The 24,626-nt window shown below is 38.3% G+C and overlaps 1 protein-coding gene across 2 annotated transcripts; it reads left to right on the top strand.

Moving 5' to 3' along the window:
- The first annotated feature begins 1,603 nt into the window (after positions 1-1,603).
- LOC122993703 (FYVE and coiled-coil domain-containing protein 1-like) lies at positions 1,604-22,998 on the top strand. 2 transcript variants are annotated; one of them, XM_044368079.1, is made up of 18 exons: positions 1,604-1,707; positions 2,424-2,523; positions 2,766-2,872; positions 6,032-6,157; positions 7,936-8,042; positions 9,605-9,748; positions 11,880-11,976; positions 12,088-14,535; positions 14,938-15,030; positions 15,418-15,536; positions 15,791-15,958; positions 16,197-16,337; positions 17,703-17,908; positions 18,059-18,200; positions 18,776-18,880; positions 19,874-20,084; positions 20,225-20,334; positions 20,480-22,998. In XM_044368079.1, exons 2-18 carry the CDS (start codon positions 2,463-2,465, stop codon positions 20,553-20,555), a joined length of 4,461 nt encoding a protein of 1,486 aa, XP_044224014.1. In that variant the 5' UTR covers positions 1,604-1,707; positions 2,424-2,462; the 3' UTR covers positions 20,556-22,998. The 2 variants fall into 2 exon arrangements, with proteins under 2 accessions (XP_044224014.1, XP_044224015.1); XM_044368080.1 differs by lacking the exon at positions 1,604-1,707 and adding an exon at positions 1,829-1,932.
- The last annotated feature ends 1,628 nt before the right edge of the window (positions 22,999-24,626 follow it).

Raw genomic sequence — 24,626 nt, 5'->3', positions numbered from 1 at the left:
ATACAGGGAGCTGATTGGCTGAGGACACACAGGGAGCGGGGCAGGGCTGACGAGGCTAACACAGGGCAGGTGTGGGGAAGACAGCAGGGCAGGGCTAATGAGTCCAAATGCAGGGCAGGTGTGGAGGAGTACATGAACACACAAGGGAAACAGAACAAAAACCCAGAAAACAAACTTAATGCCATCTACACTAACCCATCCAAAACCAACCACAAACACAAACCCAAGCACACAACCCAACAAACCAATGATGCAGTCCTCCAAAACCCACCACCCAAATCACACAAGAAAACCCCCATGAACCAAGGGACCAAACAGACGTGCACAACCAGGAGACCCCACAGAACACAACATAAGACCAAAAAAACACCTTAAGTCCAGGCAAGATGTGACACCTTTAAAACTTGTTCCCACATATATTTTGTTACATTGTTGTTAAACTGTGTCATAATTTCTCTGTTTTTGGCTTATAACTTTGTCATCACAAATAGAATATCTCCTTCAGCAATATGAGTTTAGATTTTTAATTTTTATTTAACTGCACAGCAAATAACAATGAACAATACGATATGGCTACAACTAACAATTATTTTCATTGATATTTAATCTATTATTTTTTTTTAAATAATTGACTTATTATTCAGTCCATCACAGTGTCTCAGTCCAATATTGCATCATTGTAATGCTTGTTTTTTTTGTTTTTTTTTTCCTGATTAACAGTCCAAAACCCAAAGATATCTAAAACAGAGAAAAGCTGCAAATTCTTAAATTTGAGAAAGTGGAAGACTTAAACAATGAATTTATTATCCAAATAGTGAGCAATTGATTTTTTGCTGATATACTAATTGATTAATTGACTTACTATTTCAACATTATAGTACAACAGTACAGAAGATAATATTGCAGATCATTCTACGAGTCTGCTGCAGTAACAAAAAATGCAGTTTTTTTCTAGATCAGTTTTGGTTTGGGGCTCCTGGAGAATCTTAAATATTTACTGACTTTAAAGTATTTTAAAGAACTGACAGATTGTCAGATTGTTTGTGTATTGTGTGTTGTTCTTTTTATTAATATATCCATCCATTAATTCATTTTTATGTTTTATCTGAATATTCAACTGATTATGTTGATGAAATTTGATTAAATGTCATTCAGAAACTATAATAAAATAATAAATAAGATATATAAATATATAACAAGTAAAAAAACAAAGATCAATTAAAGATAGATTTTGAAAAATATTAAAATATGTTTCTATTCATATTTACCACCAAAAAATAGAAAAATATGTACTTGTATTTTTGTGTAATTTTTGCATCTTGATGCCATTAGCAATTTATTAGTCCTCAATTTCTCTTGTTAAAAATCCCTTAATATAACAACATCTAAATTTGAGCTCCTTTTTTAATTAATTAAAAAAACATCTTAAATATTGACGTCATAGTAATATAAATATTATTTGTATACATGTTCTGATATTCTCTTCGATAAAATATAGAATATTATGTTTAGTATGCACACCACACTTTTCAGCTTTCTGTTTATTTATCACGTGTCTCTCAACCAAACTAGGAAAGATCTCAGCAGTTACTGGCGCCTATTTGTCCATTCGGCCTGTCAATCATTCTCAGCGCCCACCCCCTAATGCTAGCAAGTTTCTGCTGAATCGCCTCCAAACTGCACACTCTGGACCATTTTTCACATCAAGTACGTCCTTTATTTAACTATTTATTTAATGTAGAGGTTTTTCGCTTTATTTACAATCAGACTGCCTTGGTTTGTAACGTAAATTTACGTTTAATAACACCAGGAAATGAGGAGCCGAGAGCAGGTGCATGTCCTATAATTAACGTTAGCGTGCGTCTAACGTTACCCTGTCATATCGATGTTTATGCTGCGGTCTGTTGCATTATAAAGCTGTTTGCAAGTGATGTAAGTCAACTCCTCTGTTCTGTAATGGTGACAGTAGATAAATATTGCGTAAGTGAGGTCTGATAAGCACACGGTATCTCCAAACAGTGATTCGCTTTCACCTGTCGTCGTGATGCAAATGTTGTAACCCCCTCTGTCTGTAGGGAAATTTTGCTAACTTGTACTTAGCTACTGTAGTATCATCAGTGTCATCTCAACTATGTCATAAACACCTCTGTGGAATAAGTTGCCTCATCAGGTTCTTAGAGAGCAAGAGTTGGCATTGTTTTTTTATGATTATGACAGTAATAAGCGACGGGAGGAAATTGATTTAGGACTATTATTTTTTGTTTACTTCCCACTTGCATCAGCTTTGGCATATTTTTACAGTCATGTGCTCTAAGTTAATGATTGGGTATTTTCTTGACAAGTCAGGGAAATAAGTAAGAGTGTTTACATTTTTGAAATATCCAAAATAATGGGAATCTCTGTATTTCTAATCCTTCATGCAGAATTTGGCTTCCTGACTACATTGCCCCTTGTCCCCCACAATGGCCTCCTCCTCATCAGTTGGAGATAATCAACTGCAGAGGATAATCAGAGATCTTCATGGTAATTAAGCTGTCCACACACACAGTAAACATCCATCTCTTACAGTTTCTTTGTAATAAGAACCTGAAGCAGTCTGTGTACACAAGTGAAGTAGAAAAGTATCACATCAAAACAACTCTTCTATGACTGATCAACAGCAACTGTAAATGACTGCTACTACTATCTATTCTTTGTCCTGTATGTGTGCACAAGAACATATGTTGGTATTTGTGTGTGTAAGTGTTAATAACTGTCTTGTTTAGATGCTGTGCAAGAGTTGAGTAAAGAACACAAGGAGTGCGGTGAACCCATCACTGATGACAGCGGCAACCTGCACAAGTTTTTCTATAAACTAGAATACCTGCTACAGGTATGGTACCTAAATCTACCCATTTACAATAATTACAGCAAAACTAAAGGGAGTTATTTTATTTAGAGTTTGCAAGGAAAATAAAGTGGACATTTTACAAAGACAACACATTTTTTCTTTATTTTTTCTGACTTTTCTCATATGTTCGCTTTTTTCTCATGAAATAGTGGCAAGTTTTACCTTTTCAAGCCTCTAAATACTACTACTACTACTACTACTACTACTACAGCTCAAACATATGAAACCTGTGACAAGTGTTTGAAAGTAAATATTGCTTCGACTCAGAAAGTCACAAGCTAAAAAGATTGAGAACCAGTGCTCTAGACCAAAGTCAACTCCTTTTTGTATTTCTAACCCTTATAGGATACGTTCACAATAAAGTCTGTCTTAAAACAATAGTCAGGTGGCCATATGAACACTGAAAGAGGTTTTCCTCACTGTAATCATCCCTCCTGTTCATACTTGGTATTAAAAGATCCCCTTCAAATGCACTTACAATTTAAGTGATGGGAGACAAAATCCACAGTTTGTCCACAAAGTCATTTTGGGCAAAAATGCATTTAATAGTTTATCTGAAGCTTATATGAGGCTTCAGCGGTCTGGGTTAGTCATATCAAGTGGATATCTGCCACATTTCTTTTTAGCGTAAAATTCCCTCTTTGTGTTTCCCTGTTGAACTGTGGTGGAAGTATAGTAACAAAAAGAGGGACTTTGGCACTAAAAAAGACTGTAACATTGAAAGATATCTACTTGACATGACTAATTTGGTCAGCTGAAGCTTCATATTAGCTTTGGATAAACTTTTGCACAGAAGGAGGCTTGTGGATTTTGTGTCCCATCACTTACATTGTAAGTGCATTATGAAAGCATCTTCTAATGGCCAGTATGCAAAAGAGGAATGATTATGTCAAGAAAAACATGTTTCAGTGTTCATTTGAGCACCTGACTGTTGTTTGGCTGGACCTGTATAACCCGAAATGTCTGTAACTGACAGACAGACTCAGTGAGTGATGAAGTTACTAGGGCTGTAGCCAACCAAAGAAAATCTTGGTCGACTAAAATCGTATAATCTTCTAATCTTCAACTAATCGATTAGTCGCGCGCGGGGGGGGCCAGGGTAATGGGACAGAGAGCACAGTAAACTCGGCAACCACACATTTCTCTGTTCTGTATTTCTCTGTTTTATGTCTTCAAGTTAGGCTAACCCATTGTTGGTAACTTTGGAGCTAACCCCCTTCACTTTTCCAGCATTTGGGGAAACAACAGACTTGACTTTTTAGCATTTATTAACTGACACATTGTAGTCTGTACTGTACATCTACTGCCAGACTGACAACTTACTACTAACCTTCTCCTCTGCCTCACTCGCATCCACCGTCACTTCTCTGCCCCTCGCTCTTTCCCACACGCTACGCAAACATACTCCTTAACGGAGCCACGCTACCAGTGGTTTCCCAGGCAACGACAGAGGTTGACTCATGTACCGGAACAGCAATGCACAGAGACTCCCAAACGCTGTCGAATATTAAAAAATGTAATTTATTTTGGCCTGGCGGGAGTTCTCGTTGTGTCATCATGGAGAAACACAGATTCAGTAAACTTTCAGTACATTCAATAAACGTTGAGTATAGTTAGACCCAGCAGGCTGCATTAGGTTGGGCGAGTTCAAAGTTGTGAAAACAACGGGGGTGTTTTGAATACACCCCCGTTTTCACAGGTAATTTATTAGTCTGTACCTCTCGCCACAGGAAATAATGGATTACTCCTGGAAAGCTATTGATGTAGCACTTTTCCCCTTATGAAAATAACACAGAGATTATTCGACCAATGAGAATTTAGTCGGACGAGAGCATATCGACCAACTAATCGACCAGTCGACCAGCAGACTACAGCCCTAGAAGTTACACCATCGGTCGACCGGCCCAGTGTTGGAGTTTCCCCATTGGCCGTTGCTCTTTTAAAACGAATTGGCACAAACAGTTTAAATTACGTCCTCAGGGGGGCGTTTACAGGGGAGCCCCTGAGCGCAGCCCAGAAATAAGATTTAAAAACATACATTTACTAACCGAAGCGTCTCAAAAAGAGGCTCTGACACTAACAGGAACATAAACCCGCGGATACAAAGAGATGCGACAGATCCATTTTACCAGCCTGCATGGTTAGCATCGTTATCATAGCCATGCCGTACTGTGTGTAGCCCATAGACTGTATATAAATACAGTGTAGCCACGGTGTCTGCAGTTTAAGAGCACCGTGCTGGGCAGGTGACAGGTGTATTTACGGTGTTTGTGTACTCTGAAAGACGTCACGGTGCAGATATAAAGTCACACAGCTGACGGACTGTTTGCCTAGAATGTTAATCCTACATAAACATATGGATGAGACCATATGTTTACAGACATCCGCAGATAGATACAGATGAAAGAGCAGTGGGAGTTAACAGATAGTTAGAATAGTTATAGTTAAAGTTAAAATAAGTTCTCTCAAATCTAATTTCCCAAGGTATGAGTTCTAACTGCATTTATACCCTTTTTTTTTGCTCAAACATTGCTTAACCACGTCATATGATATGCTACTTCCGTACACTTTAACAACAAATATTACCACTATTACCACTACAGAAAATTGCACACAAGACACTACCACTGACTATCCCTGTTAACAAATTGGCCACAATTGCACACATTGACCATACAAGGTTCTGACATATACTAGGTTTTGACCTAGTCTTGTTTAACACAGACTTGAAAAATTGTGAACCCGTCCTTTAAAGTAAAGCACTTGTGACTTCTCATCACAGGTTTCAGATGTCAATGAGTTGTGAGCAATTCCACCAAGGAGGGATTTATTTTTCTCTTAACTTGTCAGATAGTTTTTAGAGAGTACTTCAGTAGAGAAATAGCAAATATAAGAAAAAAAGTCAGTCCTGTCCATTTAAGCCTTTTGTGACCCTTTGGAGGGGTCTCAACCTCTAGTTTGGGAACCACAGCTCTAGACAGACAAGGTTAAACTGGGGGAAAGCTCAAAGGAAGTATATTAATTACAAACCAGATTTCCTGAACACATCACACATTTCCTGTCACACAAACTTGTTGTACTATCCACATTGTTGAGGATGTTGTTCGGTAATGCAATAATAAGATGATGTGTGTTTCTTAGTTTGATCAGAAAGAAAAGACAACCTTTCTTGGCCAGAGGAAAGACTACTGGGATTATTTCTGCGACTGCCTGATTAAGATCAAGGGAGCTAACGATGGCATCCGTTTTGTTAAGTCCATCCCCGAGGTAATCCTCCTCTGCGACACACACACACACACACACACACAAAATCTCCTTCGGTGCCTCAGTATTGCCATAGCGTGCAACACATATACACACATACACAAATACGCAGTGACCGTACAAACACGTGACTAATCCTCTGGTCAGTCAGGTAAGACTCAGTGCCGCTAATTCACTTGCTGTCTGTACCTGCTGTACTGTTTCTTCTTCACCTTCTGTCCTGGGAATTCACAGCGGTGAGCTCAGTAGAGGAATAGCTGTAGTCAATTTTGTTAGAAATTTCTATTCCTAGTTTATATTATATGTAATTTGTAGCTTGTTTAACCTTTCAGTGTGCCTTATATTTAGGTTTTTCATGCTTGAAAAGATCTAAGGAGTACTCTTAAGAGTAGTTTAAAATGACATGACTTTTGTTTTTGTCTTGTGGGATATTGGTGTATACAAGACATGTTGGTCTCTCTAAAAAGTACTAATAATCTGATCTATATGATAAATATGGGGTGTCTAGACTGTAATGAGTTTCATTTAGTGTCCGTCAGCCAATTGTACCTTTTTGTTATTACAGATTTCTTGAGTTTGATGGTACTATAAGTTTCTAAAAGGTGTGTTAGCAACATTTTTATATATCGAATGCTAAAATTGAATTAAAATACACATCCTACACCATGTTCTTCAGATTGCTTGTTTTGTCTGACAAATAGTCCAAAACCCAAAGATATTCAGTTTACTGTCAAGTATAATAAAGAGAGTCAGCAAAGCTTCACATTTTAGAAGCTGGAAACAACAAATGTTTTCACATTTTTGCTTGGAAAATGACTGAAATGGTTAATCAACTTTCAACTTTCAGAATAGCTGCTGATTCATTTTTAATAGCTTATTCGTCTTATTTTCTCAACTCTAGTGATGTTCAATTGTCCCGTTGTTCAGGGAAAACTGGGTTATTTGTAAGCTGTAGTCTATCGTGAGAGCTAATTTAAGTCCTGCTTAACAAACATAGTAAGACCACATGTCTAATTTTTTGCTAGTGAAGGTTTATTCATTAGCAAAAGATATCCTTCATTTAAAGTTTCTTCAGGGATTTTTATGGGTCAGTATGTTTTTCTTTTAAAAGTCACATAGTTCAATCAATAACAGCTGACTGCTAATTATTTTTTTGGAAACCTTTGGTGCTTTTATATAAAAATTGTACTTTTACTCTTCTCGTTTCTTGTCAGTCAGTCACAGACATGACAGGAGTCCCCAGCTGGTGTCCTTATGGTAGATCTGTCTGTGAGTCTGTTGTCTTACTTAAATCCCCCCATCTGCTAATGTGTCAGAGAGTTTTGGTACAGTAGATTTAGCGTCTATGCAGTGATTATCTTTAAACTTAAACATTCTAAAATGCTCTGTGTCGGGTAAGATTTTAACCAAACACAATTTTTTAAATTGGGGTCATTTAAAACTAGAGCTGATATGATTTGTTTATTTGGGTTTTGGACTTTTGGTCAGACAAAACAAGGCGTTTGAAGATGTCATCTTGGACTCTATTTTTTGGACTTTTCCATTTTCTGACATTTTTAATCGGGAAAATAATGGGCAGATTACTACTCGAGAATGAAAATAATCTTTAGTTGCAGCCCTATTTAAATGTCATGCAACTGTAACTGTTGTTACATTCAAACAGATTATTTAGGAAGTAGAAACCAGTTTATGTTGAACAGTATCAGACCACATTGCAGTAAGGTAATGTGTGCGTATGAGTGTGAATGTACACTGAAGTCTATATTTTTGTGTGTCCTCAGTTAAAAACATCGCTGGGGAAAGGACGGGCCTTCATCCGCTACTCACTTGTTCACCAGCGTCTTGCCGACACACTGCAGCAGTGTCTTATTAATCAGAAGGTCACAAGGTCAGATGACACACACACACACACATGCATACATATGTATTTCATTATGTTTGTTATCCTAAGGTTGTCTTGACGTGTCATGTTTTACGCCATTTGAGTACTTTATCTTACGGTTTGTTGGTGTCCTTTCTCAGTAAGTGTGACTAGTTGTTCCTGATTCTTGTCTTATTTCTGTTTTCACAGAACCAAAACAGCCACATAGCTGACCACATACACCTACAGACACTTCTCACTTCCTCAGTCTGTCAGACCAAATGTCAATTTTATTTTTGCTTTTTTTAAAAATTTTTTTTACCTTTATTTAGCCAGAATAGTGTTTTATGATCTAAATTACTATTTTGAGAGAGTTGACCAATATTGGATAGGAGGTAGAGTTGAAAGGGATTGAACCACATACATTTTCCATCTGTTTTTCAATAGCATTGGGTATTCTGATTCTTTGTGTCTCAGTACACCTGGGGCCAGATGCATAAAACTGTGTGTAGATTCATGACTGAAACTTTGTGTACGCACAAAGTCAGGAATATTTGTCAGATTTATAAAGCTGGTTCTGTTCTATACATCTCAGTCACGAGGAACTGGGCGCACTGTGCACGACCCTCATTTCCACCTGCACAATGAGCAATAAAAGGATGAAGACACACCCTGAACCAGCCGTTTTCATATCATTTTTCCGCCCGCTCCACCAGTCTGTACATCTGTCAGTAAAATAAATGGGAAAGAAGAAGTGCCATTTCACTGCGTCACTCTGGCGAGGTTCTCCAACAACCAGAGCAAACATTACACGTGGCTGTACAGCTCTTTAGACCATTCATGTCATTAATTCATCACATGGACCTGTGAATCATTGTCTGCAGTGATTTCTCAGAAATGTAATCTATGATTAGTTTGTAGCGCTCATATCTAAACTGACTTCACAGGGTGTGTCACAACTAAGTGAAATGAAATAAAAAGGAAAGTAAGAGCAAAATAAAATGTTGACTCCTATGTAAATTAAAAGAATGATAAAATTAATCACACAAAAGTGATTACTCAATGTTACGTTTATAAATGTACCTTTGATTGGCATTTTACAAATCGCTTTAGAAAAAGGTGTACGCCTGGTCTGAAGAATGCATGAGGTGCACACATTCTCACTGCACATTCTGTTTTTATAAATACCAGTTTATATGTGGGAAATGGCGTATGCATGGTTTTTGTGCGTACACATCATTTATGTATCTGGTCCCTGGAATGTTCTCAGTACAGTGCACAATTAACCTCTCTGTGGTGCATATAATATAGTTTCATTTATATTTTTTTAATGCTTTTATCTTTTTCATGCTTGCGTCTGTTCTCGTATTTTGTTTTATTGTTATGACACTTTAAATTCCCTGCGTGGGGTCATGAAAGCTTATCTTACCTCATCATATCTCAACTTAACATCAACAGCACAGTATAAACTCGAAACATAATGCTCGAAAAACCGTATGAACAATGTTTTGTGTCAAATAAAAAATGTGTGTTTGTTTGTGTGCTTAATGGTATTGTTTGTTTTTTTGGTTCATATTCGTCCCATGCAGTGACTGGTATTATGCCCGAAGTCCCTTCCTCAAGTGTCACCTCACTACTGACATAATCAACCATCTTTATGAGCTCAACCAGATCCAATTTGATGTGGCGGCCAGAGGTTATGACCTTGATGCGGATTGGCCAAACTTTGCGAGGTAACAAATGCCTACGGTTATGTTTACATTTTTCCAATCAGCAGTTGAAGATTTCCTGTGTTTTGCTCAAGGAAAACACAATATTCAGTCTGGGTGTTGAATTCATTGTTGGTGTTGTGTTGGTGGAAACAGACACTTAACTAAGAAATAAAAGATAGGCTTCCTCTACCTCGGGGTTGGAAACAATTTGTTAATTGATCTGAGAGAGAGCTAAACTAATTTGGATTAAGACACAAATTTGGTGCAGCTAATATAAAATTGTGGTGAAGCAGTATTAGGTACTTCACAACTTGAAGTAACACTTAATTATCTGATCACCCTGAACATTCACAGTTCTTTTTCTTTTTTTTGCTTGAGTGTGTGTGTAAACGTGTGTGTGTGTGAGAGTATGAGGCTGCCGACAGTGTGTGAGCGCTGATCGTTGTTCCTCATGTCAGCACCTTTGTCAAACCTTTCACTTCCTTGTCATCAATTTTCAGTCACTCTACAGGCGGTAGACATTTTTTTAAGAGCGTAATTTGTGGTGTTTCGTTATTATGATTATTATGTAAATTTTACAATATAATGCAGTGCAACAACACCTACAACAAGTTACCTGAAAAATGTTGAATCAACATCATAAACACATCATAAACAAACAAACAAATAAGAAATATATATCCTGTATAATTTACAAATTTATTGGTTTTTTTTTAGGGCTATTGTATAGGATTACATTAGATTGAACAGATACTGTATCAGAGGTTTTGTTTTTTTAGCATGTACGTCAGGACAAATATTTGCACTTCTGCTTATCATTTCCCATCATGTAACTGAAATTATTTCATGTTGTACCTACACCCACACTTTTGGTTTTTCTCATGAGTTGTGATTGGATGGCTGAAAGGACATTTTTTTCAGTACTGGATTAGAGAGAAACATTAAACATATGACAACATATTGCTAGACCAGCCCTTTTTAAGAAGCTTTGAGAAATAGGCTTACTCTGAAAACAGGTTATTAGCCTAATTTATTGTAAACTCTGTAGAACTATTTTTTTTTTTTATTTTACTGACTTTTATTTATCTATTTTCAACACTTTATTGTTTCATTGTTATAATTTTTAAGTTTTGCAAAATTGTTTTTTGTTTTTTTTATTGTTGTCTATTTTGCTATTTTCAAAATTATTTTTTTGTGTCTGTGTTCTTTTAATCCTGCTATGTGAAGCACTTTGGGCTGCATGTTTGTATGAAAGGTGCCATATAAATAAAGCTGAGTTGAGTTGAGACATGACTCATTTTAACTGTTAGAAAAATAAGATGAACCTTTATTGTCAGGGCATGGACACTTTACATCAGAATTCTTGAGTAAACACGATCAGCATCACTTTCTCAGAAAAGAAATGTCCTAGAAAAGAACTGAGAAGCGGTTGAAATTTCATAGGAAGATTTCATAATGTGGTACAACACAAATTGAGACAGTCCTTGTACGTATGGTATAACCTTCTTTTACCAGAGTAATCAATGGTGCACAGCACATCAACTGAACATGCTTTGCAGTTGTAAAATACATGCAAGCATTGTCAACAAATATGCAGATTTAACAAAATAATATAGATGTCCAACAAATGAATTAATATTTAGTAAAAAATAGGTAATATAGTAAAGTAATATAGGTTTCAAACAAAGTGCATCTGAAATTGATTTTTATCTGTTTTCCTATTCATTTGGTCATGAAGTCATCAAGTTTTTACCAATTCCTCTGAAAATCAACAATCGCTGATACACTTCAAACAGTTACCTTCTACTATTACATTATGTCTGGGTGTTCTTAAAAAAGCTCTATATGAATTAGGAAGTACTTTGTACTGCATGAGAACATTGTCTCTTTTTTCCTAGAATTGGTACCAAGTTACATAGTCCTTTGCAGGAAACGTCCTTACTGTGGAAATAAGGGGACCTGCAAACTAAAGTGTTGCCATAGAGCCCCCTAAATACTCTCTCCCATCAACTTAAGTGCCTCTTTTGTGTTATGATTTTTTTATCCAATCAGTTAGATGTCATGCAGCTGTCCTTGAATGTTTGTCTTACTTGGAGTGCTGTTTTTCTTGGTTATATGTGACATTAACATTTGGTATCTCATCATGTGAAAGGCGAACAATAGGTGCTGCCTCATCAGCTTTCCTGTGGAGGCCTCCCAGTCGCTGCTCCAGCATCAACAGTTTGGTTAGCAGCTATTCACACTCACAGGTATACACTTGTACTGATATAAGTGCTTTGTAAAGACAATTTAAAAAAAAAAAGTATTTGTCTAAATGCGAAGCACCTGACCAGAACTCTCTTGTTCCATCTACTTTCCAGGCACAGGAGTTTCTCCCAATCCCAGACTTGAGTCACAGTCTCCTTGGTGATCTGGGAGAACTGGGGGAGCCCTCTTCTTGCAGCATTGCAGAGAATCTCCGCGTTGAGCTTGACCAGTCAGAGCTCAGACAGCAAGAGCTTCTGGTACGGGTTGAGGAGTTAGGCAAGGAGTCGGCTGAACTGAAAGATGTCGTGAAAGACCTTCAAGGCCAGCTATCAGTTGCTCAGAAGACCTCTGGTCACTCACTATCTTCAGAGCCCAAAACTAACACAGACATAGTTAGCCAGGACAGAGCAAATCACCAACAAACTTGTGGGGAAGCAATAAACAGTGAACTTAAAGACAGACTCACAGCTGCTGAGAATAAAAATATGGAGCTTTTGTCTAAGTTGGACGAGGCTCTTAAAGAAAAGGGCCAGCAAACAGCTAGCTACTGTGACTCAGCTTGGAAAATCCAGGAACTCCTGGATAAACTCAAGACTGCAGAGGAAGAGAGGTTGGAGGCAAAGAGAGAGGCTGAGGACAGGGCCAGGCACTCTGAGCGTTTGTCTCAGGAACTAAAACTCAGGGAACAAGAGCTGAGAAGCTGTGAGGAGAAGCTAGCTGAAGTAAAAGCCGGGGCCCATAATGAGCGGGAGGAGGCCCTCAAACGGTTGGAAGAGCTCCAAGGTGCAGTTGGTCGAATTCAGGGAGCACTGACATTGAAAGAGAAGGAGACGGGAAACTTGAGAGCCCAGCTTCAGGATCTGCAAGCCTCACTGGAGTGCAGAGAACGACAAGCAGAGGAGCTGAGGAAAAGACTGCAGGAGGAGAGGCAGGAGATAGAGCAGAGATGTAGCACGAGTAGCAGCCAGAATGAAACACTAGAGAGCCAGCTCCTAGATTTAAGAAAAACTCTCAAAAACAGAGAGAAAGAGCTCTCCGTTGGTTCAGAGAGAATCAAGCATTTAGAGGAGCAGTTGGAAAAGCTAAATGTTGAGAAGGAAAGTCTGATCTCAAAGCTTTCTGATAATGAAGTCAGTTCCTGTGATCAAGCAGAGAATCTTGAGGACTACAAAACCCAATGCAGCAATCTCATGGAAATTAATGCTAAGTTACTCCAAACAATTAAGAAGAGTGAGGAGAGCACTACAGAGCTGGCTGCGAGCAGGGCAGCCTTGTTAGACCAGCTAGCTTCTTTGAAGGCTTCCGAAACGCACTTAAAGGGGAGGGTAGAAACTGCAAAGCTGTGTGTGGAAGACAGAGAGAAGAAGCTTTTAGATGAAAACCTGCATTTGGAGGAGATCGTCCAGAAGACGCTCATCCAGGAGGAAGTATCAGACGCTCAGTTGAAGACAATTGAGCATGAAAATGTGGAGCTTCTTGAGGTTCAGTCCTCGTTGAAAAAACAGTTAGCCAAAACTCAAGAGGAACTTGACTCGCTTACTGCCAAAGCTTCAAAGTTGGAGAAAAACCTTACAGCGTCCCAAAGAAGCCAAGCAGAATTACTCGCAAAACTCCAGGAAACTGAGTCTAAACTCCGAGACCAGACTGTTAAATGCAGTCTTCTGCAGGCGAGAGCCGAGGAGCTGGAGAGCAGGACCGGGGAGGTGCATGATGAAAAAGGAGCTGCGGAGAGCAATGAAAAAATGCAGAAGCTTCACGATGAGCATCAGACATCCTCAATGGAAACCAAAGAGGCCCCTTTTAGACTGGTGATAGCTGAGGCTCAACTGGAACTCAACCTACGGGAGGTGCACCGGCTGAGGGAGGAGGTGGTGGAGCTCAGGGCTCAGCTGCTGGCAGGAACTGAGGAGAGGATGAAAGTTCAGGCTCTCCAGGAGGTGACAGAGGCCTCCAGAGAGGATCTCCGTGTCTTAGCAGAACAACTCAAGGCCCAGGTAGAGGAGCTAAATCGCCGGCACGTTGATGAGATTCTACATTCCCGGGAGCGAGAGGAGGCTCTTATTCGTGAACGAGACGGTGAGGCCCAGGCTCGGGCAGGTCTGGCTGCAGAGGTGACCACCTCCAGAGAGGAACTGAATAAGCTTAAACTGCGTTATGAAGCCTTGTGTCTGGAGAACAATGAATCCAGAGAAGCACTGCATAGAGCCAACACGGAAACAGCTGAACTCGGTGTGCATGTGTGTATGCTAACCGCTGAGAACGAAGAGGCTCGCCTGCGCTGGGAGGGCCTGTCAACAAAGCTGCAAGATCTGGAGAAGGAGGCAGCTCAGGAGGCAGAGAGACTGAATAGCTGCATGGTTCAGCTAAATCAGGAGAACCAGCAACTCCTCAGTAAGCTCCATAAGGAGGACGGTTTATTGGCAACCAAGCAGGAGCTGCAGGAAGAGCTGAGCAAGGCCCAGCAGGAGGCTGAAACTGTGCAGGAGACGAGCCAGGAGGAGATTCATGCACTCCGGTTCCAAATCAGCAGCCAAGCCATGAGCCACGGCAGCCAACTCGAGGTCAGCCACAAACAGATTAGCTAAAGAACATGCAGTATGCTTAAAAGTGTTTACATGCACTCAAGTAACCGGGTTACAGTCGGCTTTCTCCTGTGAGCTGATTTCTTAAACATCACATAAACGAGAAACCTGTTTTTTGTAACTGAGGTAGAGGATTAGAGAAGGCTGATTTCCCCATCTAGATTTCTCTGGTAGAGTGCCAGTTTCTCTGCGACATATACAAAGACTTCAGGGTGGCAGGAAGAAAGGGAAGATCCTGCATAACCTGGTTACTTAAATGCATGTAAATGTACTGCTGGATTGTTTTATGTTAGGTATTGGCTGCCAAGATACTGCAGATGTTCATCAACAAACTACTGTCATATCTGAATTTTAACCATGTGCTCATATTTTCTCATCCAGAGCGTGAATCAAGATTTACAGGAGGTGAGATTACAGCTGGCAACTGAACAGGAGAAGGTGGGCGACCTGGAGAACAAACTCAAACAGCTAGAGGTGAGAGGATAGCCCGCTACTTAAAAATTTGGGTGTATTATCATTTCCAGATGGCCTAGCCCCAGTCTATTCACTGAAACCCTCTGAGGTTGCTTTTAAGTCATGGTTGAAAATTAGTTGTAGCGGTATTACAAGTGGTTTCAGGCAAGGAAATGAAAATATAACTGTTTGATATGGCCTACGCCGCAGACAACACTTTTGGTTTCGGTGCACACACAGTATGCACAGAAACACTATGTGTGTTTGTGTTTGTCGGATTGATAAATGAAAACAGAAATTGCAGTTACATTGTGTATTTTGGCATGTAAAATAATCATAATGTTATGGTCACGAGCATATCTCACGTAGAAGCAGAAATAATGTGTCGCTTTGCTGTACTGATTGCAGGCTGAGAATCAGAGATATTGCCAACAGATTGAGGAGAAAAACATCCAGATGGCCCAGTGCGAAAATCTCATCCAGCAGAAAGAAGACGAGATAATCCATCTGAAAGGGAATTTATCAAGGTGAGATACTGTATTCATAATCACACATTCTGGACCAAATTAAAGCTGTTAAGAAAACGTTTTTAATCTTGTGTGTTTTAGATTAGGATGTTTGTTTTTTTTATATGCCTAAAGGGTTTTGGCGTACGTGTTCTTGCTGTTTTTACAATTCAAGCCTACAAATAATAACTGCATGGAGAAAACCAACATCACATGAGAATCCCTGCTTTTTTTTTGACCATATTATGAATCAACCTGCGTTTGTATGTGTGCAGAACTGAGGAGGACTTAGCAGCAGCTCAGAGGGCCTGTCAGGAGTTGACTGAAAATCTACGGAGAATCACACAGGACAAGCAGAACTTTGATTTTAAGACGGCTGCTGAACTTGATGACCTCTACCGCACCAAAATAAATTTGGAGGAAAGGCTTGTAGAACTCATCAGGTATAAACATCCTTCATTCTTCCTCAGATTTACTTTGCACACCATGTTTTTCATGTTTCTTTTTCTTGAGGTTGATTTGAAATATGCACAAAGCCATGTGGAGACATGATGTCAAAATGCATTGCCTATTGTACTTTTAAATTGGCCATGGCATCCAAACCACCCAGTCATCTTTAGTATACTGTGTCTTTAGTGATTTTATTGCATATACAAATATCTTTGACGGTTCTCTCTGCAGGGAGAAAGATGCACTGTGGCAGAAGACGGATGCTCTGGAGTTTGAGCAGAAACTGCGGGATGAGGAGACAGAGAGGGACGTCAACTACTGTCTGGACTGTCACAGTCAGTTTAGCTGGTGGATCCGCAAGTATAACTGCAGGTCAGATGGATTTTGGTATACAGTAATTAAAAATCTACCGTACATATCACTATGTCAGCCAATAAAACTACTGTCAGTGCTGCTACTTTTTAATTAGTAGTGTCATGATTAGAGTTTTTCTAAATTGCTAAAGCACATTTTCAGGAAGTGCTGCAGTTCTCAAAACACTGAGTGTAATTACCACAATTACCACCATGTTCTACTGTGCAACACAACACGTAATTTGTCTTGCAAAAGGCAGTTATTCACGTGTCGAATTTAAACAAATTCAATAACTGGTGCATCACTGCAACCATAATGACATTTCCATTTATCATTGCAAGACAAGTTAAAGGAACTGTGTCACTGAAGTCCAGTGACATTTTGTTTCTGTTGCACTTCTCATTTAGACTTAACTGTAAGTCAGGAGTGAAATCAGCTGAATTGTATCCATTAAAATCAATGTAAATGTCAGTTTGCAGCTCCGTGTTCGGGAACTGTGGTAACTATAATACATAAGACTCAATGTTGATATGTTTGAGTAATCATAGTACATGATGAGATGCACCTGTAAACTAAATTTGACAACATGTGATGAACCGCAATTGAATTTGAGGATAAACATGTTAATAGTTGAATTTAAAGATACATCTATTTTACGGTTTTGCATGTTAGGATGTACACAATGGGCATGGTGACAGTTTAGTTTATCAGAAAAGCAGTTGTAGCAGTAGCAGTTTATTTTTTTTGCTAACTCAATGAGTTTGAAGACATTTGTTCTTAAATTTTTAGGTTCTGCATTAAAGCAACAAGAAGTACATTTACTGTTGCAAGAAAATGAGCCGCCACTTTGAGAATTGCATGCAGTGTTTTCAAAATTATGGTTTTCATTCATTCATTCGTGGAAATTGTGTCAAAAGAAGATGTATATCCTACATCCTCAGTGGTTTTTCTATTTAATTTCAACATTTTACTTTTGATTACAAAATCAGGCCCTTCTGTGCTCAAAGTAAAGACACTTTTTGTCCCTCAGCACCACTGCAGGGACTCTCAGGTCATCAGAGCAGGGACTGCAAAGCTGAAAACTAAAGATGACTTTTTTTTGACTGATTAACTTTGGAGCAGCCTTGCGCAAAATCCCAAACAGACCATACCTCTCCAAAAAACAAAACACTTTTATGATTGACAAATTTTTGAGTTAATTCTGGGTTTTATGTGTTTCTTTTATGTGTCGTCTCTCTTTAAAGATGAAAAGCATAAATCATGTTCTGTAAAAAATAAAAAAACAAAAAAAAGTTTTCCTTACATACTAATTATTCCTCTCGACACTATAATTATCTACATTTCATTCCATTTTTACCTCAATTATATTATGTCTATTCACAGACTGTGTGGGCGTCCCTTCTGTTACTACTGCTGCAGCAACACGGTGAGCACCCAGCAGGGCAACAGAGAGCGCTGCTGCAGGGACTGTTATAACCAGCACAGTGCAGTAGTTGAGCGCCACCCACAGGAGAACGTGTCTACCAGCACACCAGGCACACCTTTCAGCCATCTGCTGCAGGCTGGGAGAGCTGTGATGAGTGTTTCAGGTGACAGCACACCCATACACAGAGGATTATAATCTGTCAGATCATAAGATACTAGTGCACGATGTGGTGTGTATGTAATGGTATTTACAGTATAGTAAGATAAGAATGGAAAATGCAACACTGAACAAGTAGGTAATGTGTGTTTTTTAGGGGCAGATCAAGGTGACAAGCTGGAGGATGGTGTTTTTGACATCATCACAGAGGAGGAAGTGAGTGGCGTCTACGACAGTGACTCCCTCTCTTTTTCCACTGCCTGCTCTCCTGGACACGGACAGCAGGGGGCAGCACAACTGTAAGTATCTCACATGCATTCACTTGCAGGGGAATTGGGAGTACTGATTGCAGACAAAGTCAGCGATACAGATTATAAACGATGACATGACAGGTTAATACCAACCACAGAAACAGATATAATATTATTAATATTACTAATATTCACAGATACCTCCTTTACAACAATGGCACCTCTGAAACGATCTGTTTAGGTCATTTCAGTTCTGCAGGCTGTCACAGTGACACATTTCCAAAACTGAAAATGTTTCAGCAGTGGAAAGAAATTCAAGTGCATGATATTTAAAGATGAATGAAAATTGCAGCATTTGAAGATATTTTTAGGCTTTTTAAATTTTCTACATATGGTGTGTATAAAAATCTACTCCCACTCGGACTTGAAGTTCCAGAGACAGTGGATATAATTAGATCAGACACTCATCAGAAAATACTTTAAATGTCATTATGTATGAATATAAAACACAAAACAAATGCATACTTTTACAGTTATATTAGTGTTAACCCTGAAAAAGTTTGTTTTCCCCTTTGGGTTTTGTTTTTTTTTTTTTGTAAGAAGTTTTCTGTTGCTGTCTCCAGTAAAAGCAGTACCAGTGCAGGAGACATTGCATCAGAAGAAACTGAGGACCTCAGTGCCGCAGTACAGGATGCAGAGATCTGCCTGATAAAGTCTGGAGAACTCACGTAAGTTTCACATGCAGTGAAAGTTACAACGGCAAATCACGCGTGCATTGTTTGTGTTTACATGTGGATGCGGTCACAAGGTTTGGCTTTACATTTTCAGAGGAAGTTTAATGTTTTCTTCTGGTCAAAACTAAAAGCTTAAAATGGGAAGTGAAGTATGAAACTTATCCATGTGTGTTATGAACAGCTTCCCTAAATGTTTCTTGATATGTGTTTGTGGGACTTTTGTTTGTCTCCTTTAGTAACTTTGGACAGGTTTGTTTAATATATATTTTGTTAATATATAATATATTCAGTATGGAGAAAGCTTTGAGGCTCCTGGCATCTGTTTTGGTGAAGAGCCAATGAGCAGAGTGCTGACCTCTGACCCAAAACAAAAATATACCATGAATTTTTAATCAGATTACAGTGCTTCAATCAGACTGGGCTTTCTTCCTTCATGTTGTGGTCTTTTCTTGGAAATGAAGCTAAGACTTATTTTACGAAATGTCAAAAAATAGTGTAAACTTTCCATTGCAATTTGTCAGAGCTCAAGGACACATCTACTAGAATATAAGACAAAAAAGGCAGAAATTCTTACATTAGAGAAGCTGAATTCATTTATTTTATTTCTGCTTGAAAAATTACTTAAAATAAAAATAGTTGCCAATAAATCTTCTGATGATTGACTAATCGGTTCATTAACTTATTGTTTTAGCTCTTCTTTGAATACGAAATTACATAGAAAGTTGCAACTTTATCCATAAACAAACTTCAGTGTGCCACATTTTTCATTTATACAGTTTTAGCAAGAATGCCAGATTCTCAAATGTGAATATTTGCTGGTTTTCTTTGACCTTTATGATAATTAACGTAATACCTTTTTTACTAACCAAATTATTAATAGGTTAATCAAGAAAATAATCAGCAGATTAATTGCTAACAAAAATAAACATTAGTCAGTGCTACAATATGTGAACTGTCTCGTATCCTGGTTTATGCTCTTTGCTGTAGGCTCTCTGTCCACTTCACGGTGGATGACATCTCCGGGTTTGGGGACAGCTCCCGAGAGCTTTTCATCAAGTCCAGCTGTTACAGCACCATCCCCATCACCATGAGCAGTCCTGGCTCCACCGTCACCTGGACATTTACCTCTGAACCTAAGAGCATCTCCTTCAGCGTGGTCTACAGGGAGAGTACAGAGACTCCACTGGAGCAGGCTAAGGTGAGACACTGGCATATGAATAAAGAGAACATGCAAACACAATACCTGTCACCCTTTCAGATTTGTACCTAATGTATACAGAAACATTTCTCTGCTGTTAATACATGTCAGACAAGACTTCTGTCCTTTCCTCTCCCCAGGTCTTGATCCCACTGACCCGCTGTAACTCCCACAAGGAGACAATCCAGGGAGAAATGAAAGTCAGAAACCCTGGAGAATACACACTCATCTTTGACAACTCCTTCTCCAGGTCAGTCATTCTGTGCTTTAATAACGTGTTGTGTCACGTTAGGCCTTTGTGTTTTTATCTCTGTAGCATAAACCACTATTATTGCATAAACCTAAAAAACTAAACAGGAAGGAGCTAATGTTCCTCTGTCTTTCTTGCTAATCAGGTTCATCTCAAAGAAAGTGCTGTATCATCTGAGTCTAGACAAACCTGTGGTCTACGATGGAACTGACCTCCTGTGAGCTTGAGAGGAAGCATGACAAAGCAGGTGTAAAACTGACTTTTGACACATCATTCAAGGTGTTCAAGCTCATGCACACGATTGTGTCTGAGTCTGCTGACGTTCAGCAACCTCAATGAAAGGTTATGGCATTTTAAAAACGTCTCTCACAGCTAGCTTCTGCTCATGAGGTGTTCCGATCATGGCAAAGCTGAACAAAGGTGGGAAAAAAATGAGGTAAAACAGTGTTACTCTACTGAATGTGAGCATGCACTACCTTTCGTAAAAGCTTGCAGTTTAAATGTAGCATGAGGCGTATCGAACTACACTGGAGGTTTGTTACATATTTGAATGTGAGGAACTTGTGTGCACACACATACAGGTTTGCCGGCACCTACAGATCTAGACCCTGTAGGCAACTTTTTTTTTACTGCATCGTTGCAGAAATTCAGCTGCATTTGTGCTTTATCTTGCGGTGGAATTGTTTGATAATCAAGTTTTGTTCCTATTCCCTTTTCTACAGGTCTCATGTAATAAAATACTGTTGCTAAAATGGGAATATGTGCTACTCTGCATAACGGCTACAATGCATTTCCCACTTGGAGTGTGTGATCTGGTTAAAATCTTCTATCACAGTAAATGCAATTTTATTTTGTGATATTGATATATATTAATATATAGTACATGTCTTGGAAAATCAATAGAGAAACCGTTAAAAATAACTAGACAGGAATGTCAGTAGCTTTTAGTGAATCTAGCAAGTTTAAATACCTGTCAAATCAAGATCATAGTAAAATCATATTAATGCATTTTGTGGAGTTTGTGGTTGTTTGCGTTGACAACCTGAGATGAAATCCCAAACCAAGCACAGATTTGTTTGAACCAAGTGAATTTTGTTGTTTTAGCTGCCTGAACTGCTGCAAGTAGAAACGTTTAACCCTAATTTAACTTTGATATTAACTGAATTTGTTTTACTTACTGACAGTAACCATTAACAAACCATTTCAAGTAACTTAAAATTGGTGTGTGGATGTCATGATGTTGTAGAATAAGCCTTTATTGGTGGAGAAACTCTGTTCTCATGCTGTTTGTGTCCGAAACATGAACCATAATCTTTTTTTAAACTTTTTTAAAGTTCACACTTTAAAAAAAAAATTGTGAACACTCATGACTCATATATCTTTAAGATTGTCGCCTTCTCAGTTGTCAGAAAAGATAAGAAATCAGTTTGTTGTGATGCAGTCATGATGAAGCATAACTGTAAGAAGCAGGACTTCTGCAAAAGCTGTAAGTGCAGGATTTCTGATGATTGCAGTTGAGGAAAGAGAAAGATGTGGCTTCTGTTGGCCGTACCTCTATGAGTTCTATGCATGCAAACACTACGAATGTGTACATGTTTCCCCAACTTTACCCTTGAAGGGTAAAAAGAGGGAGTACATATCAAAATGTAAGTTTCAGTGCTTTAAATATTTAGCTATCATTTTGAGCTTAACTTGAAATATCACTCATGTTTTAACAGGGATGATTTTTCATTAATTTTAACAAGTTTATTATCTTTTCTCATGACGTACATAAAGCCTTTAGATGAAGAAACAATGTTTGTTTTAGAAAAACAAAACATAATAAAAAATGAGTTTTATTTATAGTGTTTTTCTAGATGGAGAGAGATGTGTTTTTTTTTTTCATGCTGTTTATTGTTGCTGTGTAATGTTATTTTGGGGTGGTAGCATCATATTGTCACCTGAAATGTGCACAACCTGCAGTGTGTCAAACAAAAAAAAGTATACATTTTAGCATACAACCTTCAAAGAAGTCCAAGAATCACTGTTATACATGAATTTGTCCTTTATTTGAAGGCTTTAATGTTGAAATTGACCTTTTTTTCCAATCAGTAATCCCCTGAGTGTCTTCATTTATTTATACTGACTTGAATATACTTAAACACTGCTTTGCTGTTCAACAGAAAATTTACAAAATGTCTTCCAACATTTTAAAATAATTTTGTGACTTATATTTTGAACATTACTGACATACGGAAAGACATTAGGAAAATTACAACTAACACTTTTTATACATATCTGAATAAGAAGAGTGATATATTGCCAAATATATTGGAAAACACATTTGACTATTTTATTGTTGTATTGTAATGCAAATGTGAATTTCCATTTAAAGGCATTGCGACAACACTGTTGTATGATGCACTTTTGAAAGGGCTTTTTGTCAGTATCTAGCTCATGAGCCTCTGTGCCAGATGATGAATGGTTTTTCTTTTCCTTTGTATCACTTTTCTAGTGAACGCGTGATTGTAGATGTTTACAGCTGGATTTGCCAGAGGGACATTTTAACTCTTTGACTTCACCTGTAAATGATTGTTGACAATGTTTTATTGAAATATTATTTACATACTAAAGATTTATATTAGAATGGATTTATGGACAAATAAATTAAGGATTGTGTGATAACTGCTTGTGATTGCTGGTCAGTTTATTGTATCTGCAGTACATCATTGTGATGCCATTATTCACATACAGAAGTACACATAATAATGGCAGACATACAGTAATGGTGACTTCTTACTGTGTCTTTTCAATTATCTCAACTATCTGATGGACTTGCTATGAAATTTGGTACACACAGTCATGTCCCCCTCAGGATAAATTGTAATAACTTTGGTGATCTCTGACTTCTAATCTGGCGCCATCATCAGGTCAAAATTGTCCAATACCTTGGTTTAAAATACCTGCAAAACTAAAGACATTCTCATTAGCCTCAGCTGTACTTTGTGTGTAGTGCAAACTATCAAATATTAGCTAACAAGCTAAACTAAGATGGTAAACCTGATAAACATCAGCATGTTAGCATTGTTGTAGTGTGCATGTTAGCATGCTGACATTAGCATTTAGCTCAAAACATCTTTATGGCTAAGTAACCTCACAGAACTGCTAGCCTGGCTTTGGATAATGTGTCCCAATTACATACTACATACGAATTTTATTAAATATGTCTCTTAGTATACTGTTTTGGCAGTTAGTATATGAAAAATTTACACATACAGTAGGAGAACCTACGGTGGCCATGAAACTCACAAAAAACGTGAAAGTCCTTCTCTAGAGACAGTGTTTGTTTTGTCCGTTCTGTGCATGGATGTATTGTGTTACTGTAGAAACATGGTGGTGCAACATGGCGGTCTCTGTGGAAGTGGACCCACCCCCCATGTAGATATAAAGGGCTCATTCTAAGGTAACTAAAACAACGATTCTTATTTTCAGGTGATTATACACTAATTATGTTAAACTTGTTACTAAATAGTTGCTTTTTTAAACATCCGGGAGCAACATTATCATTCATTTGGAGTTGTGTTTCTGTCCACCTGGTGAATTTAATTCTAATATTCACTCTATTTTAACTTTTTTTTTCTCACATTACACGTGTTAATATAAAAGATATTGATTATTGCCATTTTAAATGTTCGATTCTAACAGAAAATGATACAATACGTATGTCGGTGCATTTGCAAGAATGTAATAGTTACTTTTTGTTTTCTTTGGTGTTTTCTGAGCTGCTTCATCAACAAATCGTTTTAATTATTTGCAGCTGTGAGTAGCTCCTCCGTTTCCTTTGTGCACTGCATTCTGGGAGAAAAGCGTCCATCAACAACACAATCAGAAAGTACAAAGTGGTTATTCTATGCATACTGACTGCTTATGTTTAGTATGTAGTATGAATTTGGGACACAGCTAATGTCTTGTAAAGATAAAGTGAGCTGTGAACATTGTGAGTTTGTGTGTGTGCTTACACACACGTCTGCCTGCATGTGTTTTTCTTTTTCTGAGCATTAAGTGTATTGCATGTGTGCGCACAAGGTATTGTTCTTGCAAGGTGTCTGTCTGAGAGATAGTGTTTATGTCGCAGAGGCCATTCTGTTTCTCAAGGTTAATGATCTCATTGTAAATCATGTCACATCCACTTCTCTCCTCTTCCTCCATAACTCCCCTCTCCTGCTTTTCTCTCCCCTTGCCGCCTTCACAGAAGCTGTGCTTGCACGTGCACATATATGAACTTGTGTCTATGTGTGTTGATGATGGTGTGT

Source organism: Thunnus albacares, chromosome 12 (assembly GCF_914725855.1).
Source record: "Thunnus albacares chromosome 12, fThuAlb1.1, whole genome shotgun sequence".
In the NCBI taxonomy this organism is placed as follows: Eukaryota; Metazoa; Chordata; class Actinopteri; order Scombriformes; family Scombridae; genus Thunnus; species Thunnus albacares.
This window is presented reverse-complemented; position numbering and strand designations above follow the sequence as displayed.